Here is a 27,065-nt window from a genome sequence, read left to right as displayed (position 1 = left end):
TATATATATATATATATATATATATATATATATATATATATATATATATCTTACATATTATGGTACTATGTGTTTCGATGCATCATTTCAGACACACTCTCAAACAGGTCCCACATGTGCACAAACTTCATGCATGCTTGACAGCTTTAGTAATTTCACCTTAGCTTCCCCTCTCCACTTCTCACCCGTTTCTTCTCTCCATCTTTCTATCTCTCAGCGGATCCGATCGTCGGGGCTTTTGCTGCTGGAGATGATCCTGTGTGGCTCTCTGTTGCTTTACTTCCCAGTGAGTGTGTGATTCAAATCTTCTTTTCAGATTACTGGACTGCAGTTGAAATCATAATGGCTGGCTTGCACTTAGAAGGCAGAAAATGATCAAAAATTACACAATTTATGGTTGTTACTAGGTTAACCAACTGCAATAACAAATTAACATCTAACAAATTAACTATATTAGTAATTATGCTACAAAACTATGAATTAGGATATAAGTGAGGTTATTATGCAAACAAAATCACATTTAAGACGAAACACGAAACACCTTCTTAAACATTTGCTGACTAATACAGCACCATTCAAAAGTTTGTAATGAAGTAATTAACACTTTTATTTAGCAAAGATGCATTAAGTATACTGAATGTGACAGTAAACACATTAATAATGTCACAAATGATTTCTATTTCAAATAAATTCGGGCCTTTTTCTTTCTATTCAAAGAATCCTGATAAAAAAAAGTCAGTTTCCACCAAAATATTAAGCACTACTGATTTCAATATTGATAATAAAACATTTTCTTCAACAGCAAATCAGCATATTAGAATGATTTCTGAAGGACCATGTGACATATTTAATATATTTAAATAAAATATATTTAAAAAGCAAATTAAAATTAAAATAATATTTCACAATATTACTGTATTTACTGTATTTTTACAAGCATAAAAAACTGTGTTTTCAGGTCTTCATTTTATACTTCAAACCCAGCACTTTCCTGTGTATTCTGCTCCGTTGGGTCCGTCTGCTTGGCTTCGCTATTGTTTATGGAACTGTGACGCTCAAGATGTACCGGTCTGTAGCACTTCAGTCCTGTCATGAGATTTATCAAACTCAGCCCTCCCTTCCATCTGTCTCACCTGCACATCCGTCAGATGAAATGTTGCAAAATAAGATGCTATCTCAAGGCATTTAAAAATTCACTCAGTAATTTAATTTGTGTTTTTGAAGTCCTGCTGCCATTCTAGATATAACAGGCTGCCTACCAGGATGAGTTGAGCCGCTCCATGCAAAAAAATAAATTAATTAATTAAAAAAAAAATTACGCAGAGTACCTGTTTTCAAAATTGATAAGAAGCAAATCAGCATATTAGAATGATTCAAGATCATGTGACACTGGAGCAATGGCTTCTGAAAATTCAGCTATGCATCACAGGAGATAAAGATAAACTTAATTGTTTATAAAAAAGCTTATAAAATTAGTTGATCAATTTAGGATGTCAGCATGTCGGTACAATATGGAAGCCCGTTTCCGCCACTGAATTAAAAATAAAACAAGGTAATTGCGACTTTTTATCTCACAATTCTGACTTTCTTTTTTTCTCACAATTGCGAGTTCATATCTTGCAATTCTGACTTTATATCACGCAATTCTGACTTTATAACTCACAATTGCGTGTCACTCGCAATTCCGAGAAAAAAAGTCAGAATTGTGAGATAAAAAGTCGCAATTACCTTTCTTTTTTATTTAGTGGCGGAAACGGGCTTCCATAGTACAATGATTTGAATCGCTCTGTGTAAAATATTTGGTCATGCCCATTTTTTTTTTAAATGACCCCGTTATAGCTAACCAAAGCGTAAAGGTCAAAAAATTTTTGATAATTATTGACCTTGAGAGTCAGAGAAGCTGTGGTTTTTAGAGGATGTGCAAAAAACCTAAGACTAGTTCGCAAAAGTAGGTTTTTCACAATCTCAAATAGTTAATAAAAGATTTAATTGACAGCAGTGGTTCTTGAGGCAAAGTTGTTCACAGTGAGGAGGTCTATCGTATCGTATTATGTTTCTGTATGTGAAATGCTGCGTGATTACAGAGGTGTAAAACTCGTTAACACCACCCGTTGGACGATTTCTTTCAAACTTGTCACAGACCTTTAGGGCCAAGAGACAAACAGGCCCACTGAGTTTTGTTCCAATCAGCTTCCATTAACCTTGTCTAATAGGTGCTCAAATTTCATTAGCCGATGACGGCCATGTTTTTTTAAATACGCATATGTCCTCATAGATGCTTGTGACACTATGGACAAAGACACTGCATACCAATTTTCAAGTTGATCGGACTAGTTATAGCCATTTTGGGCGAAGATATCTCAGTTAACTCTCAAGAGTTATAGGCATTTTAGTAAAAGTAGCTCCACCCCTTTCGAACATTTTGGCATCCCGTCGCAACGATGAGTTGAAAGTTCAACTTTTTTTGTCCACTGTGAGCCAAGGATTCCAACAATATAAGGCACTTAAAAGTTTATGAGTTATGAGCCATTTCGTACTTTTGATTGCTGTAGCGCCACCGTCAGGCCGATTGGGGAGAGCCTTGGTGACATTGTAGATGGTGTGAGTACTACCATCCCTCCAAGTTTCAAGTCTCTGCGACTTACGGTTTGGTCTGCCTGATCCCTTTTAGGTGAAGAATGCTGATCTGTGGCCATTCTATCAATTACAATAGGGTTTCAGCACTGCGCGCTTGAACCCCTAATAACAATATTCATAATGTTCCTCCATGAGTTGGCCCATTCCATGTAAAATAAAACGGCAAACCTGATAAAGTAACTTAAACTCCCAAAATGAATCAGCCTACATGGTCACATGTGTTTCCAGGGTTCTGAAGGTGTTTCTGTCGCGTACGGCCCAGAGAGTGCCATACATCACCACCACAGGTGTGCTGAGGATGCTGGGAGTTATAGTGCTTACTGTCAGCTGGTTCCTGTGTGCGTGGACCGTGGGCGTCCTTCAGAATCGACACAGGAATGCTCCACTGCTGATCATTTCCACCACCTCAGAAGGACAAGGCTTCAATGTCTGCGACCTGGACCGGTGGGACTACATGATGGCTGTGGGCAAGTGATGTCATTTTTGACCAGTGGCAGTAGTCCATCGGTTTTCTTGAGTGTCTGGCAGAGAGATTAACTGAAACTGGGGCACATTAGTAGATCAGACAAATGAAAGGATGAATGGTCCTGGATAATTTAATTTAATGTTCTTTGAAGCATTTAGCTGATGATTTGAACACCGTTAACCGCTGTCATTGGATATGATTCAGCATTAACCACTACCTACCATACTAATAACACACCACTACAAATAATAAATGTATAATATTTTTTACATTAAAAAGCAACAGTGGGCTCAAAATTAGAACTGATGCAACTGTCTGTAGATCACATTTATTTATTTAAGTCTCATTTAAAGAGTAACATTTTTGGGTAAAGAAATAAGTTTGGTCGGCATGTAGTCAAAACTATTTCATTTGACAAGCAAACCATAAAACAGTAAACTATATCACAGAGAGGACTTCCATAAACCCTCATAACCATGCGATTTATTTCTACATTTATATTTCGACCTTGGAAAAGCAACTTTCGTTTGGATCAAATGGAGTAACCCTAAGAAAACATGATTTATGATTTACATAATACAAAAAAAAAAAAAAAAAGTCAAATTGTCCTTACACCTTTTTTCCCTTCATAAAAAGGACAAAGACAAAGGCAGGATATTTCGCTGCCTTATTGCTGTTGTGTATATTTGTGTATGTGACAAATAAAAGCTTTAAAGTTAACAAAAAGTTGTTTTTCTCTCAGCGGAGCTGTTATTTCTGTGCTGGGGCAGTTTCCTGTGCAGTGCAGTGAAGACGGTACCTTCAGCATTTCACGAACCACGTTACATGAGCATCGCAATCCACAATGAGCTACTGCTCTCCTCCGCGTTTCATCTTTTCAGGTGGGGGAATAAAGTTGTTCTGATTTAACACTAATCATAAGAGGTTGCCCTATTGACTTCTTTGTCTTTGTATCTTTCAGATTTGCAAGACCATCAATTCATCCTGACTGGATGCTCTTGCTGTTCTTCACTCACACGCATGTCACAATTACTGTAACGCTCGGCCTGCTTTTTGTACCCAAGGTACTGTCGAGAGTATCATTGTTTACTTTTGCAATGTTTAACTTTCAGTAAATAACATAAGTATTCAAAATAGATGCAGCCTCTATCTATTTATTAAGTACTTTCTGATAAACTTGCACACATATCACACATTTCTCATATTAATGTTATGTAGCCCTGTCCCAAGCAAAAACCAGCATTGGTGTTTGTTGCAGTTTCTCCACATGTCTCGGCCCGGCCGAGAGGAAATAGCTGCAGAAGTATATGAGGATGAGGTGGACTTGCGACACTCGTGTTCTTACCTCAACAGTAGTTTCAACTCAAATTGCTGGAGTGACCACAGCCTGGACCCTGATGACATTCGGGTAAAACATCTTGCCCTGCAGCAGCCCTACTAACTCGCACATGCTCACACTTCCATATTAAGAAAATCAAACACACTAACACTTTATGGCATTGCATATTTATGAATTACATAAAAAGCATAAATTTGACCTTTTCTTTTACAGTAAATGTACTCATATAAACTAAGTCTAAAATTTGATACTAACTTTTCATAAACATTTACTAAACAATAATGACAAGATAAAAGAAGCTAGTTTAGCTTTTTGTCTTTATTTTATGGGAAAGAGTACAGCAAGGGGTGAGAGAGAGGGGAATGGGATTGGGACAAGACCCAGGTTGGACTCAAACCTTGGTCCCCATGAGCCAACATGTCCTCAGCAATTTTATTATTAAACATCACTTTCAAAAAATTACAGAATTATTACCGATGTTGGTCTTCTCCTCCTCCTCTGCCTTTACTTGCCCTCTTCTGAAATACTACCCTATAACTAGGTGCCTCTTGAACATCATGCTGTGGACATACCATCACAAAAACCATCCTACTGTACTGTTCCCTCCAGCTTTCCTCAACTGAAACCCTTTTTCTCCTCTGCACCAGGATGAGCTGAAGAAACTGTATTCTCAGCTGGAAGTCCACAAGACCAAGAGGATGGCAAACAGCAATCCCCACCTTCCGAAGAAGCGCAGTTCTCGCCTCAGCATTGGACGGTCCCTTATAAAACGGATCAGTGAGATCCCAGAAAGTTTAAGCAGGCAATGCAGTCGTGAAGATAAGGATGTCAATGCTGCAATAGGAAGTATAACCCGATCAGGATCTTATTACAAAAGTCATCAGACCACAAGCATTAACAAGATAAATGAAACTTTAATGCAGCCCTCTCCAAAGCTGCGGAAGTCCCATAGTGCCTATGATTGTACCCCAGAAAGGGAGGTCTCCCTATTAAACTCCTCCATAAGGAGCAAACAGAAAAGGGTTTCACTGCATTCTGACTCAGGATCCATCAACGCAACATTGCTGGTCTGCAAGTCTGCCAGTGCCCACAATCTATCGGTAGACACTAACCTTCTACTTCCAGAGCCCAGCAGGTTTCAAAAGTCACTTAGTGTCATAGAACGCAATGACCATCGCTCTGTGACTCCTTGTAGAAGCACTGGAAATGTGTCGCTTGCTGGCAAAGCTGCCCCAGCAGATAAGCCCCAGCTAACTGTGGATGTTGATATAAAGAGGCAGACTTCAAGTGCCTTGCTCTCAGAGTCATTTGACAAGGCCGAGGTCTGCCCGTGGGAGGTTCCAGAGGAGCTCCCTGCAAACAAGAACCAAAAACATGTCACATATTCCATTTCGAAACAAGAAGAACCCAAATCACCTGGTGCTACCTCGTCACCAACGATGCTATATGTTTGTCCATGGGAATTCTTGCCACCGCCTACTCCTCCTGCAACAGAAACTGGGAATGGTATTCAGTCAGATGTTGATTCCACAAAACCCAAGCCTCTGATCTCCTGTAGCGCTCCAGGGTCGCCACACACAATCTCCGGCAAGCCAAAGGACTTTCAGGTTTTATCTTTCCGCTCCACTACCCAAAGTCTCCTTGCAGCAAAAGGCATTGGAGAAGTTGGAAGAAGTATGAGCAGAGAGAAAAGCCTACAAGAAAGTAATGTTAGGGAGGGAACACTACAGAAATCTTTGTCTACATCCATGAGATTGTACCCAGGCAGTGCAGCTTCAGACAAGCGTACCCCTCAGACACACAGACGGGCTATGACTACCGTAGGCACAAAACCTTGCCTTGTCAAACAAACAACAATACGGTTGCCATCTACTGATTCTCCTGAAAGGAGTCCCAAACATTCTGCTCCAGTTCACATCTGTCCATGGGAGTCAGAGGAGGTGGTCATGGAGGTCAGGAAGCATCATTTGAATGACAATGTATTACAAAGACAATATAGTGACAAGCAAGTACTATCTGCGACAGTAAGTAATGATGTCTTCAAACAGCCTGAGTTTCAACTGAAATCATTATTGGCTGTTCCTAATACAGAAGTGTGTCCATGGGATGTCCCAAAACCTTTTCATCAAACCAGCATTTCTGAAGTCTGTCCTTGGGAGGTTGTGGAAGTAGAGCAATTGCAAACCAAGAGCATACATACTGATGTCTGTCCTTGGGAAACAGATGGTGAGCCATCAAGAGTCACTGAAGACAATATATATAATACCAATGTTGAAGTCCCTATGTCTGAAGACACCCAGAAGCAGGTAAATGTGAAGCCTGAAGCATGCTCTTCTTATGTACTAGACACAAATATCTCTCAGGTTAGACAGGGATCCATCAAAACCTCTAGTGACTCAATAAAACATGGTGAAAGGGTAATTTATGTTAACGCAAGACAAAGTTCAGTAGACCAAGAGATGCAGAGAGACGCAGGTTCAGAGGAACCAAGTTATATACTGAAACGAGATGAAAGTGATTTTCCTGAACCACCCCCACCTGTAACTGAAGTAAGCCCTTGGGAGTCTGAGCCAAATACAAAAGACGCTACAAGACAGTCTTTAAAAGAGACCATGCCTAAGAAAGCAACCATTTGTCCGTGGGAAGCAGAGGATTCTGGGAGGTCAGAAGAGAAGGTGGGAGCTACAAACAAGGGGCCAGTTCATGTAAATGTGTGTCCATGGGAAACAAGTGAGTCTGTGAAGACCACACAGAAACAAGAAAGTGTCTGTGGAGATGTCTGTCCATGGGAGACAAAAGAATCAGTCGAGACCTTACAGAAGCAAGAAGGTGTTCGTGAAAATGTTTGTCCTTGGGAAACAGAAGACATAACGAAGACCATGCAGAAACAAGAAAGTGTTCATGCAGATGTCTGTCCATGGGAGACAGGAGAGCCAGCAAAAACAATGCAGAAACAAGGAAGTGTCCATGCAGATGTTTGTCCTTGGGAGACAGGAGAGCCAGCAAAGACAATGCAGAGACAAGAAAGTGTCCATGCAGATGTTTGTCTATGGGAGACAGGTGAGCCAGCAAAGACAATGCAGAAACAAGAAAGTGTCCATGCAGATGTTTGTCCTTGGGAGACAGGAGAGCCAGCAAAGACAATGCAGAAACAAGAAAGTGTCCATGCAGATGTTTGTCCTTGGGAGACAGGAGAGCCAGCAAAGACAATGCAGAAACAAGAAAGTGTCCATGCAGATGTTTGTCCTTGGGAGACAGGAGAGCCAGCAAAGACAATGCAGAAACAAGAAAGTGTCCATGCAGATGTTTGTCCATGGGAGACAGGTGAGCCAGTCAAGACCTTGCAGAAGCAAGAAAGTGTCCATGCAGATGTTTGTCCTTGGGAGACAGGAGAGACAACAAAGGCCTTGCAGAAACAAGATAGTGTTCTTGCAGATATCTGTCCATGGGAGACAGGTGAGCCAGTGAAGACCCTCCAGAAACAAGAAAGTGTCGACTCAGATGCCTGTCCGTGGGAGGCAAAACAATCACCCAAACAATCTGTGCCACAAGACTGCACTCATGCCATCTCCTCAAAAAGGCAAGACAGTGCTCAAGAATCTGTCTGTCCCAGGGAAAATGATATGGGAACACCACCAGCAACAGAAAGCAGCACAAGTCGAACTGCCCCAGATATAAGTGAGATACACCCTTCAGACACAGGCACACAGACAGCAGAAGAGATGAGAGTTAACCCTCCTCTGGCTCGGCGTGATGCACTGTGCCCTTGGGATATGGGAGGGGGCAGACAAGAATCTATAACAGTGCATGATAATTTAGATGTCTTCACTTCGGAGGAGGCGATACCAGAGGAAGATGATGGTGATGCAGAAACTGCTGCAGAGGCCTTCATCTTCCCTCCAGACTTGTGAACTGCGAGGGCAGTATCATTGTGCTTTATACAGCTTGAAAGACTCGTTGTGACAAAATGGACCACTGGTCACACTTTTCAGCTTTATGCAGAATGTCCCTCTAATGTCATCAGCACACTTCACTGACTGTTATTTAAGAAAGGATTCCACCTATGCCAACTTTCTCCCTCTTCAGCTTAACAAACCATATCTGAAGACTGACTGCTATTAAGACAGACTGCTCTCCTGTGCACATTCCCTTTTGGCCTTACATTAACACAAACACCCTGTTTAATTTGGTATTGTTTTGTGTGTATTTGTGTTCATATGGCTATGTAGATTATATTGTCCGTAAATCCTACGTCACCAACATACCCTGGGTGGAACTAAGTCTGATTTAACACATTATCAGTAAAAAAAACACTGCACTAATATTACTAAGTAACTAAGTTAAAAGACGAGCTGTCCTGATATACACACCAATGTTGCTAGTCTTAAAAGTTGTTCATGTTTAACAGCTCTTTGGTCTACACAAATGTTTAGACAAACTTAACAAATTTAATAGGATTTTGTAGCATGTTTCATGTCTCAAATAAGGCATTTTCAAACTGGTTAATTTACAAATCTACAGGGTAGCACCATTGTATTTTTCTGACAAGGAGCCCATCTACAAAGTATTCATTTAATAAAAGCATAACACTTTACATTATACTATGTGAAATTACATAATAACACAGACAGTATGTGTGATAAAAAAAATCTAATATTGTTCTAGGGCAAACTACTCTTGATGTATAAAAATATGATGATTAAATTTGATTCGTTTTAACATTAATTACAGGATGTTTCATAGAACACAGTTTTAAGTCCCCTTATATGAGGATGTGAAATTAAATGTTCAGGGTTTACAACACACATTTTGTCTACATGTTTAATTCAACCTATTTACATGCTGCGTCTGAAAAATGATAACAGATATTAGCACAGGTAATGACCATTAGATTGCACTTGTAATTCCTACCAGAGTTCGATAATTGAGTTTACTTTCGAGTTATTTTCAACTTTTCAAACTAGGAACATAAAGACTGTGCTTTTGTATGAGGTAAGATTTTTGTAAGAACCTGTTGAAAGAACAGTTTCAACAGTAGCCAAAGGAAGTTTACATTAACTTCTGTCAATGTAAAAAATGCAACATTTATTTTTATATTCTTAAAAATGTGTAATTTGAGTGTTCTGAAATAAACGTTTAAACTGCAAAATACAAGGTGTTGATCTTCATCAAGTTCCACGTTTATTGAAAGTTACACCATGTTGATTACCACATATAACAAGTCTATATGTGCATGTACAGTTATTTAAGAGTGCCAAATGTGAATAAAAAAAGCAACAACCAAAGTTTTTTTTTTTTTTTATAAATACAGCAATATTTATTTTAATTATTGGGAATCAGTCTGTACAGAGTGGATCTGTGTTGGATGGAGAAAGGCACCACATTCAGAATTACTTGTACCACTGCACTGCCTTTGGCTTTGGTACCTGATAATGCAGATCCTCAAACTCCTCCTCAGGCTTGAGCGTAGGACCAGGAATCACGACAGTCTGTTGAAATCAGATGTCAGATGTGAAGTCTTAGTTAAAACATTCCACATTTTCTCCTTGATCCTATTCGTTTACCTTAATTATGGGATCTTTTGGTGGAGCCCATGCTGGAACAATCTTGCCATGAAGTCTCCAGCGCCCATAGGGGTTGACCAGATGCCTCTCCAGCACTAGGTATTCCAGGACGTCCCTGGGTTCATCTTCATCCCCAAGCATCAACCGGCCAAAGCGGTCATAGATTGCCAATGTCTGAGAGATGGATTGGTATCATGAGCCCAAAATCTGAGTACTCCCATGCAGTCACACACTTACACACAATTGTTAGTCTAAATCACTGACCTGTCTAGAATGCACACGGAGAGTCACCTGACCGTACAGGTTGCCCTTGCTGATCATGTCAGGACACCTTGCATGGACCACCCGCGGCGGCTCCAGTGACTCAATGAAGCGCCAGCGCAGAGTCTTATAACGGTTCCCCCGAACCATCTCCTGCAAAACATGCACACACACACATTGGACAATCTGAAATGCTGAATAAGGACACATTGGAGTCAATGTTATTTTAGTAACACTGAGATACTATTAAAGAATTTTTTTTATTTAGTTTTCTTTTTGTAATTTTAATTTTAGTTATAGCAATTTTAGCAATTTTGATTATACACATTTTAAATAGTATGTCTTTTAGTTTTTATTCATTTTTATTTCAGTTTTAGTTATTTTGGTCAATGAAGTTGAACTAAATGAAAATGAGAAATGTTGCTTTGGCAACTAGCTTAAATAAAATATGTTTAAGGGTTTTTATGTTTTACTTCAGTTAACCTTTACTTAATTTCAAGTAGATTTACATAGTTTTGATTGGAGTCTGAAACAAGGCTAAAACAATAAGCTGAATAACTCAATTGTGAATTCTGACAGTTCATTCATATACAGATTTACTTACAGGGTAACACCTCTCTGTCACCAAAGAATGAAGCTTTTCTTTGTTAAATCTGAGAAGAGGAAAGGAGGACATGTTTATTAATGCAGATCTTGTACGTGGGAAAAATGGAAAAGACAGTAAAACTTTGAAGCAGGGACTATTGTTGATAAAACAGGATTTCTTTCTTACTGTGTGAGTGCTGCGTGAGCATCTATGAACATTTGCTGAGCTAGTGCTGGGAACTCTTTAGTGGAGAACTCGGGGTCGTGGTCCTTTATTTTACGAAACCTGGTCAAACAGAAAATAGTACCAATATCACATCAGCATCTGAAGTATGACGTTTACAGAGAGTCACTGAGGCTGCGGTGGTGCTTACGCCAGCTGTGATGCTGCGCTCTGACGCAGCTGTTCTGTGCGCTGCTTCAGACCTTCTTTGGACAGCGTGGAGAGGCGTGCATCTCCTTCAGGAGGAACGTACGGATCAAAGATGCCCGCTGAAAAAAACAAAAACACATATGAAAAAGAACCATAATGTGAACCATTGTTAAACAAGTGATGTTGGTTTATCACCTAAACATCTAAAGAACAATGCTCAAGACTTCAGAGATGTTTCTAAATAAAATACTAAGCATATTACAAAATTTGATGTGCTAAAACAGTCTTGAACTAATGATTTTTATGCATTTTCTTATGCTCACCAAAGCTGTATTTATTTGATCAAAAATACAGAACAAAATAGTACCACTGTGAAATATTATTACAATTTAAAATAACCGTTTTCTATTTAAAAATATTTTAAAATGTCATTGATTTCTGTGATGCGCAGCTGAATTTTCAGCATCATTACTCAAGTCTTCAGTGTCACATGATCCTTCAGAAATCATTCTAATACGCTTCTCTGGTGCTTAAGAAACATTTCTGATATCCATCAACACTGAAAATATTTTTTGCTGCTTTGTGTTTTTTGTGGAAACTGCTACATTTAAATAAATACAAATAAATAAATACAAATCATACAAGAATCAAACTTTTAGTGAATGTTTCACATAATGATCTTAAAAACCCATTGACTGGAAGGTTTATGGTTAAAGGTTTGACACTGGTGTAAATTGTGCCAATGTACACATATCTTAAAAAAGTATATTATTATTATTATTATTAGTTGCAGTAGTAGTAAATGTATTATTACTGACTAAAGAATGAGGTGTGTCCAGACTTTGTTCTGGATGAGTTTACATATACAGGTGCATCTAAAACAATTAGAATATCGTGAAAAAGTTATTTTTTTGTAACTTATTTCAAAAAGTGAAACTTTCATTTATTCTAAATTCATTACATGTAAAGTAAAACATTTCAAAAGTTTTTTGTTTTAATTTTGATGATTAGAGCTTTCAGCTCATGAAAGTCAAAAATCTAGTATCTCAAAATATTAGAATATTTACATATGAGTTTCATTAAATGACCTTCCCTACAGCATAAATCCCGGGTATCTCTTGTTCTTTGAAACCACAACCACACAAAGGGAAGACTGCTGACTTGGCAATGGTCCAGAAGACAATCACTGACACCCTTCACAAAGAGGGTAAGTCACAGAAGGTCATTACTAAAAAGGGGTGGCTGTTCACAGAGTGCTGTATCAAAGCATATTAAATGCAAAGTTGACTGGAAGGGATGACCGCAAGCTTGAAAATACGGTCAAGCAAAGCCGATTCAAACACTTGGGAGAGCTTCACAAGGAGTGGAGTGAAGCTGGAGTCAGTGCATCAAGAGTCACCACGCTCAGACGTCTTCAGGAAAAGGGGCTACCAAGCCACTTCTGAAACAGAAACAACGTCAGAAGCATCTTACCTGGGCTAAGGAGAAAAAAAACTGGACTGCTGCTCAGTGGTCCAAAGTCCTCTTTTCAGATAAAAGTAAATTTTGAATTTCATTTGGAAATCAAGGTCTGGAGTCTGGAGGAAGACTGGAGAGGCACAGAATCCAAGCTGCTTGAAGTCCAGTGTGAAGTTTCTGAAGTCAGTGATGATTTGGGGTGCCGTGACGTCTGCTGGTGTTGGTCCATTGTGTTTTATCAAGTCCAAAGTCAATGCAGCCGTCTACCAGAGGATTTGAGCACTTTATGCTTTCATCTGCTGACAAGGTTTATGGAGATGCGGATTTCCTTTTCCAGCAGGACTTTAGCACCTGCCCACAGTGCCAAAGTGGTTTGCTGACCATGATATTACTGTGCTTGATTGGCCAGCCAACATGTCTGACCTGAACCCCATATGGAATCTATGGGATATTTTCAAGAGTAAGATGAGAAACAGTGGATCCGAGCTGAAGACTCAACAGTGCCTCAGCAGTGCCACAGGCTGATAGCTTCCATGCCACACCTCACTGATGCTGGAGTTTGTGCTAGAGGAGCCCCGACCAAGTATTGAGTGCATAAATGAACATACTTTAAAGAACTTGAACTTTTCTGTTTTGCAAATCCTTTTTTTTTTTTATTGATCTTAGGAAATATTCTAATATTTTGAGATACTGGATTTTTGACTTTTATGAGCTGCAAGCTCTAATAATCAATTTTTTTTTTAATTGAAATGTTTTACTTTACATGTAATGAATCTAGAATATATTAAAGTTTCACTTTTTGAAATAAGCTACCAAAAAAAAAAAAGAAGATATTTCACGATATTCTAATTTTTTGAGATGCACCTGTAAATGTGCAGGCGATGACAGCAGTTTGACGTGTACCTGTGCATGAGATGTTGATGGCTCTCTCTATGTACTGCTGCCGGACCACCACACCAGCAGCCCGGGCTTTAGTCTCCTGCTCGCTTTGGCTTTTCTGTTTCACATTCACCGCTGGAGGAATGAAGTAGCGCTTCTTTGTGCGGATCGGAACCAACAGCGGCTGCGGCAGCAGCGCCGCGGCGCACTGGATTACACCAGAGAGAGAGAGATTTTGACAATAAATGAGTATAGATTACATGTATATTTGACCTTTTACAAAAAGAAAAGTGTTGGAAACAGGTAAATAAATCCCTGAAGCGTTTATAATATCTACCCAAGTCTCCAGTTGACACTCGATGAACATCATTTCAGCATGCATGTGCACATTCACATTGTATATTTGCGAAAGGCGCCCCGCTGAAGTCAAATTTTAATTTCATACCTTTATATTCTGACACGTTGTCGGTTGAAAGTATTTCAACGTCCTACATATGGAGATCGCCATGTTCTTGTCACACTGACTCCTTCGTTTACCTGAAAAATAGCTAACATGTGTGAATCAGACTTTAGCGCCGCCCACCGGTGGAGAGGAGAGGTACTACAGTATCTAAAGCTAGCAGCAGGGATTGGCGCTCTCTCTGGCAGCGGCAGGTCGCAGCGCCACTTCCGGTGGCAGTCCTGGTGTCTCCCAAAAAATGTTTTTCTGCTGTGAAAGAAGAAAATATGGTCAAAATATTTGGTGTATATACTGTTACAATTAATGCCTCAAACTTGAAGAGCATTTACTGTACATGCATAAATGATCTTTTCTAACATTAAATGCTTTCTATAAATATTATAAATATAGTATTACTCTTTTTCATTATAAAATAACAGAAACAATTATTTGCAAAAAAACTTACGAAAATTACACATGGTTTTGAAACAAATAAAAAAGGTTATTACAGTTGAAACATTTTGCTACACTCACCATAGTTTAAGCATGTTATTTGTAGTAAAACCGTAGTTATACAATTGTAATAAAAATAATTTCATTTCTCGGTGATCCCACATTTGCCCATTTTCATTTTTCTAGCTATTACAAAAATTCTATACTTAATTGAACTGCCCAATTTCCATTCATCACTTTTATTAATTTGAATAATGAATGTAAAATAACCTGCCAAAATGTACATAACCTCAAAGCCGCAACTTCCGCAAGGATCATAATTTAAGATGAATGAATTTCTGATGTTTGTATTGTACGGCTTCTGCCATCAGTCAAGGCAAGGGAGGCAGAGTCTCTTTAGAAAAAAAAAACTGGATGAGAACGTTATCGATATTACAAAAATAAAACAACGCAAGTATTACAAAATGTGATATTAAAAAGTGTAAAAGTCACTAGTTTTTACAAAATAACTGTCCAACAGCGACACCCGCTGGTAAAGCTAAAAAGAACAGCTGAACATCAGTTGACAAATAAAATATATTGTTTATATTATTACTGTCTTTTGTTATTATTTTGGAATAAATATGAAAATACGTAAAAACACTAACTTGATGAGATTTATTGGTTTTGATAAACAGAATATTACATAGTGTAAAAATACAAAATATAATTGTATTTTACCTTTTTAAATGTAATGTTTATTTAATGCAGGGAGATTACAACAGTAAGGTTTTATATATATATAAACACACACACACACACACACAAATAAGGTTATATATATATACATGCATGCATTCATACACAGCCACACACACACACACATATATATATATATATATATATGGTTTATTTGTGCTTTTTAAAATCATCTCCAGGTAATAAATAAAGTATACGAACAATTCAGTGCTACTTGACATAGCATTTATTACAGTACAGAAACTATTCTGCCTTATTATGTGATAAAAATGAAGAAAAAAACAGTGTTTGTAGTACATTAACAAATCATTTATTGGTTATTGTCCAACAGTGACGCAAGGCAAGGCAAGGCACTGTGTGCATGTGTGTGTGTGTGTGTGTGTGTGTATATATATATATATAACATTTATGTCCCCCTCACTTCTGAAATGATGGCTACGCCCCTGTATATAGTATACACAGTGTAGTTTTACCGAACAAACAGCAGAAACGGCGAGAAAGACCGTGGCAGCTGCCAGAAACGAATAGTGGCAGCTGCCTTTGACTCCTGGCAAGAACTATGGCAACTGATACATAAAAATTTATAATAATAATAATACATTTGTGGGAACTTTGCATCATCATTAAAAACACCACCACCGCACGCCACTGAGAACAGTGTAGTTTTACCGAGCAAACAGCAGAAACGGCGAGAAAGACCGTGGCAGCTGCCACGAACTCTGGCAGCTGCCAGAAACGACTAGTGGCAGCTGGGGATGCCACCGGAAGTGGCGCTGCGACCTGCCGCTGCCAGGATTCGCGCTTGCTCTCTCTCAAAGCGAGAGCGATAGCCACAGCAATGGAATAAAACAAGCATACAGTATGTCAAAATAGATGTAGAGCACCCTCAGTGCCTTGATTCTGAAACCCGACCTGGGTGGAATGATGTTTTTAAGAATAATTTTATATCGATGCATTCTCAAACAACAATTCCTAAAATATTTCATACCTGCATCTTCAAAGCTTAAAGTGTACCATTTTACATGATTTTATTATTTCCATTTTTTTTCTCACGACTGCATTTGATTGACAAGAAACCAGCTAACGTGCTAAAGCTGTAATACGGATGTCTTTTCTAATAGGTTGATAACGGAGTTGCCAAGTCCGCGTATTATACGCGACTTTGGGCTTCCTTTTTTGTAAAGTTGCGTGAAAAAATCCCGGGTCGCAGGTTTTTGGGCTTATTTAAAAAAAAAATATGGTTGCTTGTTAGGAAAACCTGAGAAGCAACTTCGTTTCTTTATTTATGTTCGCCGTATTCTCCAGTGCATTGAATGACAGTCTGCTCGCAGTTAACAGCCAACCAGTGCAATAATATAAGTGCTGCAGCCAGTGTTGCCACCTAATTTTCAGGGGAAGTTGCTAAAGGAAGATTGATTTGTTGCTAAAAGTTGCTAAATGACGCGATGTCATTGCGGTGACGTCATTGCGTAACCACGATGCAAAATTGTGTCACTGCATCAAATCTAAGCAAAAACTACTCATTCTGAACGATTATAGATTTAAGCAGTGTATTAGTAGTTCTACACTCTAAGAAAAGTCTGTAAAAATAGGGCAAAATCTATTAATATGAAGGAATTTTCCGTAAATATTATTCACACGTTTTTTTTTACCTACATTTTAAATTACGCATTGCATTTAGTGTTTTCGGGTTACAATGGATAGCGGATAATGTCCTGGAAAATTACTACCTTTTTCATTTTTATAGATATTTTTCTTACCAATTTAGATGGGAAATGTGTGCCTTTTTTATCGTTTGAGTCACTTATCAAAAGTTGCTAAATGTTGCCAAATAAATTTAAAAAAATAGCTAAATTTGTTGCTAGGTGCTTTTGGAAGAAAAAGTTGCTAGGGTAGTCTGAAATGTTGCTAAATTTAGCAACAAAATTGCTAAATTGGCAACACTGGCTGCAGCGTAATTAATAAAGTCAAATATTCTTTTTGAACGTGATTTTTCTTCAAGGAGTTCTAAAATCAATTCTAAAATAACTTGTTTTTGATTTTCAGATGAAAGGGTAGTTTCAGTTTAATATGTTGTAGGTTCATTTATTGGTAATAAATAATATTGATGATAAATTATCAAAAAAGATTAGGCTTGTTTTTAAAGCTGCGGTTGCTTATTTGTCTCGCGAGAGTTGGCAACTGGTTGATAAACGCAAGCAATCCATTGCACAAGGTTTCTCTCTTGCATCAGATGTGATTTCCTTTATTGCCCAGTTTCTATGTTGTATCCGGCAATACTGTAATGAAAATCTTGTGAAATCAGACCCTCAAGATCGTTGATGTTTGAACTCTGCGGTCAGTCAGTCTTAGTATGCATGGTGCACACAGTGAACACAAGCTCCCAACATCAAGCTATTCACACACAGGTAAACATTCATTATCATCATCATCATCTGTGCTTCAGTGTCCCAAAACTGAGCAAAGTCCTGGTCTTTCCTCCCACTGTACCTGCTGCACATGATTTAAATCATTATTTACAAGTGCTATGTTTTTGAACTGCGTGAACTTCTATGGCATAGTCTACATATAAGGGATACATGTTCATCTGTATAGTTTACAAAATGCACACAAATATAAGAGCATGAAGAGTCATACCTCACATGTACAAATCCAACACCGCATTCCTACAATACAGTTGTGCCCATCGTTTATCTTTTTTCTCACCTTCTTTAATGAACATCAATTGTATTTTAAACAAAAGCACATGTCAGGGAAAGATTTAGACCGAATTTGATGATCATGAACTCTGTGTCTGTTGGTTTGCTGATCAACAACGCTAATATGAGCCCATTGCATGTCAGCGAATAATCATTTACGCAAATCAGGTTCACCAATTTAAGGCCTCCGAGTTTGAAAATCATGATTGTTTTGGGTCCCAAACTAGTCCCGAATGCTATTTTCGATTTCAGCAACAGTAAAATAATAAGTTTATAAAATCTTTGTATTATCCTGGCCAATGCTAATGACACTGTTGTAATTTATCATCCATTGTGTTCATTTCTTTCGCAGTTTCTGGAGGTACAAACCTGTGGAAGTGCTGCAGATAAGGTGACAATGACATACAGGAGACAAGGGCAAAGATCAGAGATCATACATATGTATATATAATCACATTTGAGAATAATTGAAGGTCTCAGAACTAATGCTCGCGGTTTACAATATACACACAGTACCATGCTTATGTGTCTTCAGTCCTAACCGTTACTAACGATGGGATTCAGAGCCGTTACCATAGAGTCTGTTCAGTCACCAGTGCGTCCCCAGCCTTTAACCTCCATTCTGCCCAGTCACACCGCCGAGGATTATGGGTAAAACGCGTATATATATCGTCGTTTGTACAGAACAAAAGAAAACACACATTTAAAACTGAGCATATCAACGTCATGCTTGCTTTTTTTTTCTATCTGTGAATGTAAGGAAGGAGAGATGATTGCGTAATAATACCACTGTATGAGAGGAGCGCCATACTGAGGGAACCACGTGTGTACATGCATTACCAGCTCATAATAAAATAACATGGAGAATCTCTTGCGTTCAGTCACAGCTCTGCTCGAGTGCACTTGCGCCTCCCGCTAGCAGAATGGGGAACTACGTCACACTCAAGAGTGAATAACGTTCTCGTTTCCTAGGCTCACTTCTCTTGATTGACTCTTGGGTAATTCTTAAGATGGAGTTGCAGTTTTGTAATCGTATCTGTTTTTGCTGAAGATAGCCAGATGATGCTCATTTGGGAGTGAGTGAGCAGGTCAGGGAGGGGTCAGAGGTCAGACGGGGGGTGCTTTCCGCTGCAGCAGGTACTGGTGGATGTCGTCTGCATCTCTCTTGAGCCATGTGGCGTTCAGGAGAATGTTCTCGCAGCACTGCTGTACCGTGCGCTCGGCCGCTGGCGCGTGATGACTTTCAAAGAAACTCTGAAAGCAGAGAAACCACCAACACTTCAGTTCAGAACAGCAACCTGCAGTGCTCATCGGTCTCTTTTCAAACTGTATCACAATGCATTTTATCTGGATTTTGAACAGGACATCTATTGCTCCATCATTTGAAACCAAATAAACTTCCTGCTTGAAATGTTTGCTTGCATTATATTTCTTGAAAATAAATAGTAAAGGCAGGAATATTTCAAAATATCATTTAAAATAACCTTTTTTTTTTTATTTGAATATATTTTAAAATGTCATTTATTTCTGCAATTCTGCAGATTCTTTGATGGAAAGAAAGTTAAAAAGAACAGCAATTATTTGAAATAGAACAGAAATAGAATTTTGTAACTTCATTAATGCATTTATGGTCACTTTTGATCAATTTAAAGCGTCCTTGCCCAATAATTTCCATGAAAACTTCTAAAGTTTTGAATGCTAGCAATGTATATAATTTTTTTTATTTGATAAAATCAACAAAATTTAGACTGATTGACTAATGAATCATTAACATGTCCCACTTACCAAAAAAAAAAAAAAAAGTTTTACTCTAAAAAAAAAGTTTTCTAGAACAAGAATTACTCTAACCAAGTGCAATATTTAGTCTATACAATATTTTTAAGCAGAAAATATTTTTTTTTTATTACAAAATATAATAAAAACTAATGCAACAATATAAAACAAATATATTAATATTTAAAATATAAAATTTATGTTAAACAATATGATTATAATTTATATTGTTGAGTTTTGGCAACATTGACAGGTTTGATGCGATTCACCCAATGAGACTTTACTAATGTTTCTTGCTGTAAATACCACTTTGTTTAATATTTTGTCAGGCAACAGTCATACATAAAGTAAAACTCAAGCATACTTTTTTTTTCTTATGAGACTGTATATTAATTTTCACTCTTATTTGCATACATTATATTAACAGATTTATACTTTGTTTAAACAATGAATTTACATTATCTTTCCATTATTTATGATAACTGTACAAGGACTTTTAAAACTCATTCATATCAAGACTGATTCACTAATAAATCATTGCAATTAGTGAACTGGTTCCACTGCTTTACTGAAAAGAATCAATTCAAATGAAATGCAAGCAACGTTTACTCAACCTAAGTGCAATATATAGTCTTTTTAAAAGCAGAACATAACTGGAAAATGCATTTACATTCACTTTACACACCTAGAATTAAACTGCTGGAATTAAACTGAGAACGGAACACTATTTCCCTGTTTAATACTGTAAAGCTGCTTTGACAATTTGCATTGTATGCAAAGTGCAGTATAAATAACAGTGACTTGACTTCAGACAACACTGCTTATAAGTGACATGATGCTCACCTTAACTTCAGCAGCCATTTTATCTATTGCAAACCCATCCACTGTCAGCTGCAGTGAAGAAACAAAACATATATTCATGATACATAATCAATAAATTAGGTCTAATACTGTATTTCCCATCTTAATTTATGGACTGTTGCATTCTACTTGTGTACTGCACTTGTTTCACCTTGATGAGTCTTGATATGAGGAAGCCGCCCTGGTAACGGTTATGAAGTTCTTCCCAGTTGTCCTTAACAAATTTCCATGCAGCTTTGCGCCCCTGTTTGCTGCTTCCAGCTACGCCCCCGATTACAGACACAGTGTCCTGGGGACGAACCTCCTCCTAAAAATACCACAGCCACACTCAGCGCCACTGTTCACACTTCTGGAGATTTTTAATTCCCACAGACTCAGATTAGAGCTCAGAGAATGAGCGTGTCAGATCAGATTGGATTTCTTGTGAGAATATTAGCCTAATTCAAAGATGAAATGGTGCTTTATTGATCTCCTGAGGAAAATTGATGCATTGCAGCTTTAAACATGAACCACAGGGACTAAATGATTCTGGTCCTTCAATACATAAAATATCACGAATTCAACAATAATTCGGGGATATGTAATTGACAGGCTTGGCACGATTCACCCCAAAAGACCTGACTGTTTTGTGCCATTCCCTTTATCCGTTCAAACATTTCACACTCTGGCAAAGTTGTGCTTGAAATTTTTCCAGTCTGACCTATTTTCTACAGTAAGTGTGTGTGTGTATTTGCGTACCGACAGGGCAAAGTTAAGCACTCTCTGGATGAGGTCAGGGGCGGGAATGGCTCCCAGCACTCTCTCGATGCGGTTCTTCTCCTCCTGCATGTCTGCCTGCTTGTGAAGCTGAACACAGAACATGAGAGATTCATTTTATTTGTCTGTACCTTTGAGGCTTTCGCTGTGTAATGTTCAGACACATGTTAACTGTCACCTTGAGCATGGTGTCAAGCGTTGTGCTGTCTCCGTGCTTCAGAACTGTTAGGTATACCTAAAGGGATGCAAAAAAAACACCTACATTTACAGGGACATGTTAAGCCAGTACTAAGGTTGTGACGGTGAGGAAATTTTTCAACCGTTTAATCGACGTGTGACAACACCGATAATACCGGTATCACCGTGGGGCCGTGTTAATATAAACAAAAACAATAAAACTGAAAATAAACTGTATCTAATAATCAATGAATCATGTTTCTACTCCAATTTCTTGTTGAAATATAAACATTCAAACATTTCATGACAGATTTACTTAAACATTAAATAATGAAGACAACAATTTAAGTAAAAATACATTAAATGTAAAATACAGTGCATATATTTAGCATATAAAATGCTTCTTTCTAGAGTTTTCTTTTTCTAGCTGACTATCGATTTGGACATCATGGACATTCAATGGCTTTCCTGCTTACAAGATGGTTGATGTTGTCCTGTGTTTAAAACACTTGAACAAACGATCGAACAACTGCACGAGACTTGATACATTTCAGTAAGTATTACTGTTTCTTTTAACATACCTTATGATGTTCATTCATGTTTATTTTGTGCTATAACTAGTAATAAAGATGAGACTATCAGTACATATGTATAATTAAACAGTATCAAAACAACATTAAACAGCATTAAAACAATGTTATTGTTTGTATTTTGTGATAATATTGACAGAATTTTAAATCGGAGACTTTGTTTCATATTCAATCTTGATCTTGGGATTTAAGAATCCAGATCATTATTGACTAAAATGAGAAATCGATACTGTTATTCAAGCACTAGCATCCACACAGCTGTTTCTGTTGTATTTTATCTACACTGTCTGCATGAAACAGACACTAACACGCATCATCTATTCAATTAATTTCAGACGAAATTTTGGTGCATCACTAGCACACTGATGCAAATGTGTCTGTACTATGAACAGAAATGCAAGACGACTCACTGGACTCCTGAGGTCTGCAGGCAGGATCTGTTTACCCTCCACATGTTCTTTGAATCTCCGCCGAGCCTCCTCCAGTGTGGCCTTATGCCCCGCTTTACCCAGCTTCCCCAGCACCAGACCCCGCAGCAGGGCGTCCAAATGCCCTGAACAAGACACAGGGGAGAGGGGCAACCAACAAAAGAACACTTAATTTGAATGTCTCTTGACAAACGAATGATAACTATTCAAACAGAAACCATTAAGCTAAAACAGAACAGCGTTAATGGAGATACATGTACAACACAAACATAAGTTTGTGTGAGAAACAGTGCAGATTTTATTAAGTTATTTGGGTGAACTATTCCTTTATAGTTCTTCTTTATAAGAAGAATATATATCTTCTTGCATGTCATGTGAGGGGCTGTATATACTGTATCCGTGTTGTAACACAAATAAATGAAAACATTTCCACTAGTTTGAACTTCATTATTAATTTTAATGAAAAACACAATAACAATAAAACAAAGACAAACTTAACATATATTAAACATGGAAATATGCCCAAATAGGCACTTTTGATTTTCGCTTTGACCCCAAATCCTCCGTAATCTTCTTGTCTGTCATCTCTCCTTACTCTATTCACATGATAAGTGAAATCTGACTCCTGCTGCTAATGCTGTATGGTGTGGATGATTTCCGTTTATATTGTAGCATCCATTATCAAACTAAATGTTTTTTATTTTTTTAAATAATTTAATAAGTAAAATGATGGTGGAGGCGGTGAGCAGTTAAAGGGGTCATATGATGCGATTTCAATTTTTCCTTTCTCTTTGGAGTGTTACAAGCTCTTGGTGCATAAAGAAGATCTGTAAAGATGCAAAGACTAAAGTCTCAAATCCAAAGAGATATTCTTTATAAAAGTTAAGATTCAACCTCACCTACCTAAACCGGCTCGTTCTAACACGCCCCCACATGTCTACGTCACGGTGCATAACTTTTATTCTCGCTGTTGCCGCCGCTGCCATGTTGTGGAGTCGCTGTGTGTTTCGTTGTGAAAGCGAAACTACTTGGTTTGGCCTTCCAAAAGAGGACACGACTAGAAATCCTTTTTTAGAACGATGAGCTTTGTAAAAATCGACGCGTTTCAGAAAGGCTGGGCATAGAGGAGAAACAATAATGTACATTATATGGAATATAATTATTTTTTTTTTACCTTAAACCACATGAACACATTGCATTACACCAAATACACAACATAATGTTCTTTTTAGCAACGTCATATGACCCCTTTAATAGGTAATGAACACTGTAACATCGATAACGACTACCAAGTAGGGGTGTGCGATTTTGATATATTAAACATAAAACGTTGAATACTGATATTTTAAATGATTTAAAACATGAAAAAATCAACAAAAAAAAAAAGAAAAAGCCGAAATTTCAAATTAAAACCGCGAGTGAGTCATTGCGATTTAACCGAATCATTTAAACGGTTGATTCATTCAAGAACGAAACACCATCATGTTGCTCATTGTAATCATGGCATTTTTTGGAGAAAAACGGCACTCTTCGTGTGAAATTGAATAACTATATGAAGTGGTATAAATATTTTCTGCCATCATGTCTTGAATTTGTGATCATTCTAAATGCATTTTAATAGACTGAATCATGCAGTGAAAGAAAACACACTAAATGCGTACACGCACTAGTCTAGACTTCACGTAATGTATGCGTGCGCTCTGTAGGGATGTTTTGAATGGTTTTTGCAAAATACTCGATAATGTCAAATCGCACATCGTTAAAACAACAATTACGATATTATCGCAGACGATATATATCGCACACCCCTACTACCAAGGCACACTTACTTCAAATTTCAAGTAATTATTTTATATTTATATATTTTTCATTTAAATAAGAAATACTTGAAAGCTACATCATTTTTTTAATTTATATATACATTCATGATTAATACCATTTACATTTATTAATGTTTATATTTAATTAATATTTACACAAATTTAACTTATTAAATTTCAAGTCTAAATCAATAACATTTGTTTTTGACTTAGTACCCAAATTGGTTTAGAAAATGCAAAGCGCAATATCACTCTTCCTGCTATCTACTACAGAAACTTTTGTATTGTGTTAACCCTCACCATATATTAAAAACCTAAAAAAATGGCTTGTGAAATCGCCATGATATAACATTTATATATCAACTCCCTTTCAGTTTTTAACAACTTGACAGGAGCGCTGTCACTCATTGCATTTAGCCTATCATAACCAAGGTCATTTACATAGAGAACATATTTAAAAAAAACAGCCTGTTTAAATTGAAGGCGGCGAGAAATTGGTGATGTGAAAATAAATTCTGACTGTTTTAGTGCAAGAAACCTAGACTGTTAAGTGGAGTACAGAGAAAAGTGCAGAATATGACACCTTTAAAGGGATAGTTCACCCAAAAATGACATTTGTCAATTTTCTCACCCAAAATTATGACTTACTTTCTTCAGTGGAACATAAAAGTCTCAGTGTGTTTGTTCACATAATGAAAGTCAATGGCCTCTTCAAAATATCATCTTTTATGTTCCACAGGTGAAAGAAAGTTCAGGTTTAGAATGACATGAAGGTGAATATTTATGACACACAATGTTCATACGCCTTCACTTCTGGCTCTCACCCTCTCCGGTTTTACTGTCCCAGCCCAGCTTCATGCCGATAGGGGTGAAGAGATCTCGGATGAACTCCTGGATGTCCTCGTGGAAGTCAGTGTGTGAGAGCAGAGAGGACAGAACACCCAGATTACAGCTTAGGTCACTCCACACCGTGTAGTTTGGCTCATTCACAAATGCTTCCATCACCTTCAACACCTCCACAGTACTGATCATACCTGCTCGAGCCTGAGGGCATGACAGAGAGAGAAACACTATTAAAAACAGACAGTGCTAATGGACGGAGAGAAGAAACGGAAACCAATAATGATATTGCTGAAATTGCTTTTCTTTTCAGCAACACTGAACACAAAGATAGCAACATTTGGAAAAAAAGATTTGTAGCCTACAAAAAAAGCTTAGTGACACACCAATACTAAATCACTAAAACACACACAAGCACACAATATACTTCAAATATACTTAAACATTTTTTTTTTATACATTTAAAAAGATAGTTCACCCAAAAATTTAAATTCTGTCATCATTCTGTCTTGGCCTCACGTTGTCCCAAACTTGTTTCTTTCTTCTGCTGAACATACAAGATATGTGGGTAACCAAACTGTTGCTGGTCCCCACTGATTTCCATAGTATGGAAAAAATCCTATGAAAGTCAATGGGGACCAGCAGAAGAAAGAAACTCATACAGCTTTGGACCTTGAGGGAGTAAATGATGACAGAATTTACATTTTTAAGTGGACTATCCCTTTAATTAGATTTTTTTTGTGCTATATATAAATAACTAATATTTCATTATTATTTAAAAAAACAAACAAAAAAACAACAGAAGTTATCCAACGGCTATTAAAACCAACAATTTCCTCTATGCTTGAACTATTTCAGCAAATTGCCAACTTAACATTTCTCAGTATCTACAGAGGTTTGCTAAAAAAGTCTTTTTTTTTTTTTTTTTTTTTGTTGGTGCTGAAGTTACAAAACCCACATGATTTGATTCATAATTTATAATGTATTAGTCAGGCCTGGCGGCTTGAAAGAACCTGACTTCCATAAGACTTTGTAACTCGACACTTCACTCAAGTCTTAATACTTGAGACTTGACTCAAGGTGGAGACCGGAGCCTCTACTCTGACTTGCAAAACACTGATTCAGACTGATGAGTGGCGTCTCACCAGGGAGAAGAGGTCGTTTTGCAGACCCAGGCGGTCCACAGGCAGCAGTGTGAGGTCTCGGATACCAGGCAGCAAACTTTCCAGCATGGCAGAGCTGTACTGGATCCTGTAGAATCCCACGGTACCTGGATTAATCTGCACATGGAAGAAATCAATGTGATTTTATAAATGCACAATCTTTGAAGCCCTTCCAATCTTCACTGATATTTGAAGTATAAAAAGCCTTTTCCATAAAATCAATGAAACGCAGCAATCTGACCTTGATCCAATGGTCAGGTGCAACGTTGGTGATGTTAACTGTGGTTTCAGGCTGGTCCAACAGAACCTTCATCTTGGTGCAGCTCGGGTCCTCACTAGTGCAGATACTGATGGGAACCATCCAATTAGGGCAGTTCTCATCTAGAACATAAAAACAGATATTAGAGTATAGAAAAAGACAAATAAACCAATTGTTAAACAAAGTCAGAGGCTTCAATAGTTTAACTGCTTTCTTTGCATGTACCATTACGTGGTCCGCTAGCACAGAACTTCTTCTGAGAGATTTTCAGCACGCGGTCACTGCCATGCTGGAGGGAAAAAAACCCAAACCAATTATTTCAGCTCTGATTAAATCTTGTACTGCCAAGACAACAGTTGTTATTACCAGATGCTCCCTGAGAAGCACATAGTCCATCCCAGCAAGACTTCTCAATACCAGAGGGGTATTTATATTTGAAACTTCAGGGGGGGGGGGAACATCCAGAAAAAATGTGTGTGTGTGGGTGTATATATATATATATATATA

The 27,065-nt window shown here is 37.8% G+C and overlaps 3 protein-coding genes across 4 annotated transcripts in view; 1 reads left to right on the top strand and 2 right to left on the bottom strand.

Annotated features, from left to right (window-relative positions):
* Positions 1-8,992, top strand: part of LOC107680456 (probable G-protein coupled receptor 179) — a 17,564-nt gene extending 8,572 nt beyond the window's left edge. The window contains exons 5-11 of the mRNA XM_016476343.1: positions 165-286; positions 959-1,068; positions 2,866-3,104; positions 3,846-3,984; positions 4,065-4,167; positions 4,362-4,511; positions 5,090-8,992. Of these exons, the coding sequence (XP_016331829.1) occupies positions 165-286; positions 959-1,068; positions 2,866-3,104; positions 3,846-3,984; positions 4,065-4,167; positions 4,362-4,511; positions 5,090-8,353 (4,127 nt within the window). The 3' untranslated portion in view covers positions 8,354-8,992. The remainder of the gene's footprint in view (positions 1-164; positions 287-958; positions 1,069-2,865; positions 3,105-3,845; positions 3,985-4,064; positions 4,168-4,361; positions 4,512-5,089) is intronic.
* A 616-nt stretch (positions 8,993-9,608) lies between these two features.
* On the bottom strand, positions 9,609-16,185 carry LOC107680544 (39S ribosomal protein L45, mitochondrial-like). 2 transcript variants are annotated; one of them, XM_016476471.1, is made up of 9 exons: positions 16,181-16,185; positions 14,008-14,099; positions 13,587-13,770; positions 11,227-11,344; positions 11,040-11,138; positions 10,872-10,920; positions 10,271-10,420; positions 10,007-10,180; positions 9,611-9,931 (listed from the first exon to the last, which is right to left on the bottom strand). In XM_016476471.1, exons 2-9 carry the CDS (start codon positions 14,068-14,070, stop codon positions 9,833-9,835), a joined length of 936 nt encoding a protein of 311 aa, XP_016331957.1. In that variant the 5' UTR covers positions 14,071-14,099; positions 16,181-16,185; the 3' UTR covers positions 9,611-9,832. The 2 variants fall into 2 exon arrangements, with proteins under 2 accessions (XP_016331958.1, XP_016331957.1); XM_016476472.1 differs by lacking the exons at positions 14,008-14,099; positions 16,181-16,185 and adding an exon at positions 13,900-13,999 and having other exon boundaries at positions 9,609-9,931.
* A 1,696-nt stretch (positions 16,186-17,881) lies between these two features.
* The window catches only part of npepps (aminopeptidase puromycin sensitive), a 22,364-nt gene continuing 13,180 nt past the window's right edge, over positions 17,882-27,065 (bottom strand). Inside the window, exons 14-23 of the mRNA XM_016476451.1 lie at positions 26,784-26,847; positions 26,541-26,680; positions 26,282-26,416; positions 25,121-25,340; positions 22,459-22,601; positions 21,460-21,516; positions 21,264-21,371; positions 20,677-20,832; positions 20,508-20,555; positions 17,882-19,145 (exon numbers count right to left, since the gene is read on the bottom strand). Of these exons, the coding sequence (XP_016331937.1) occupies positions 18,999-19,145; positions 20,508-20,555; positions 20,677-20,832; positions 21,264-21,371; positions 21,460-21,516; positions 22,459-22,601; positions 25,121-25,340; positions 26,282-26,416; positions 26,541-26,680; positions 26,784-26,847 (1,218 nt within the window). The 3' untranslated portion in view covers positions 17,882-18,998. The remainder of the gene's footprint in view (positions 19,146-20,507; positions 20,556-20,676; positions 20,833-21,263; positions 21,372-21,459; positions 21,517-22,458; positions 22,602-25,120; positions 25,341-26,281; positions 26,417-26,540; positions 26,681-26,783; positions 26,848-27,065) is intronic.

This window comes from Sinocyclocheilus anshuiensis, unplaced genomic scaffold, assembly GCF_001515605.1.
Source record: "Sinocyclocheilus anshuiensis isolate Anshui unplaced genomic scaffold, SAMN03320099.WGS_v1.1 scaffold308, whole genome shotgun sequence".
Lineage (NCBI taxonomy): Eukaryota > Metazoa > Chordata > Actinopteri > Cypriniformes > Cyprinidae > Sinocyclocheilus > Sinocyclocheilus anshuiensis.
Note: the sequence above shows the minus strand (reverse complement) of the source record. Positions and strands in the feature narration are given on the sequence as shown.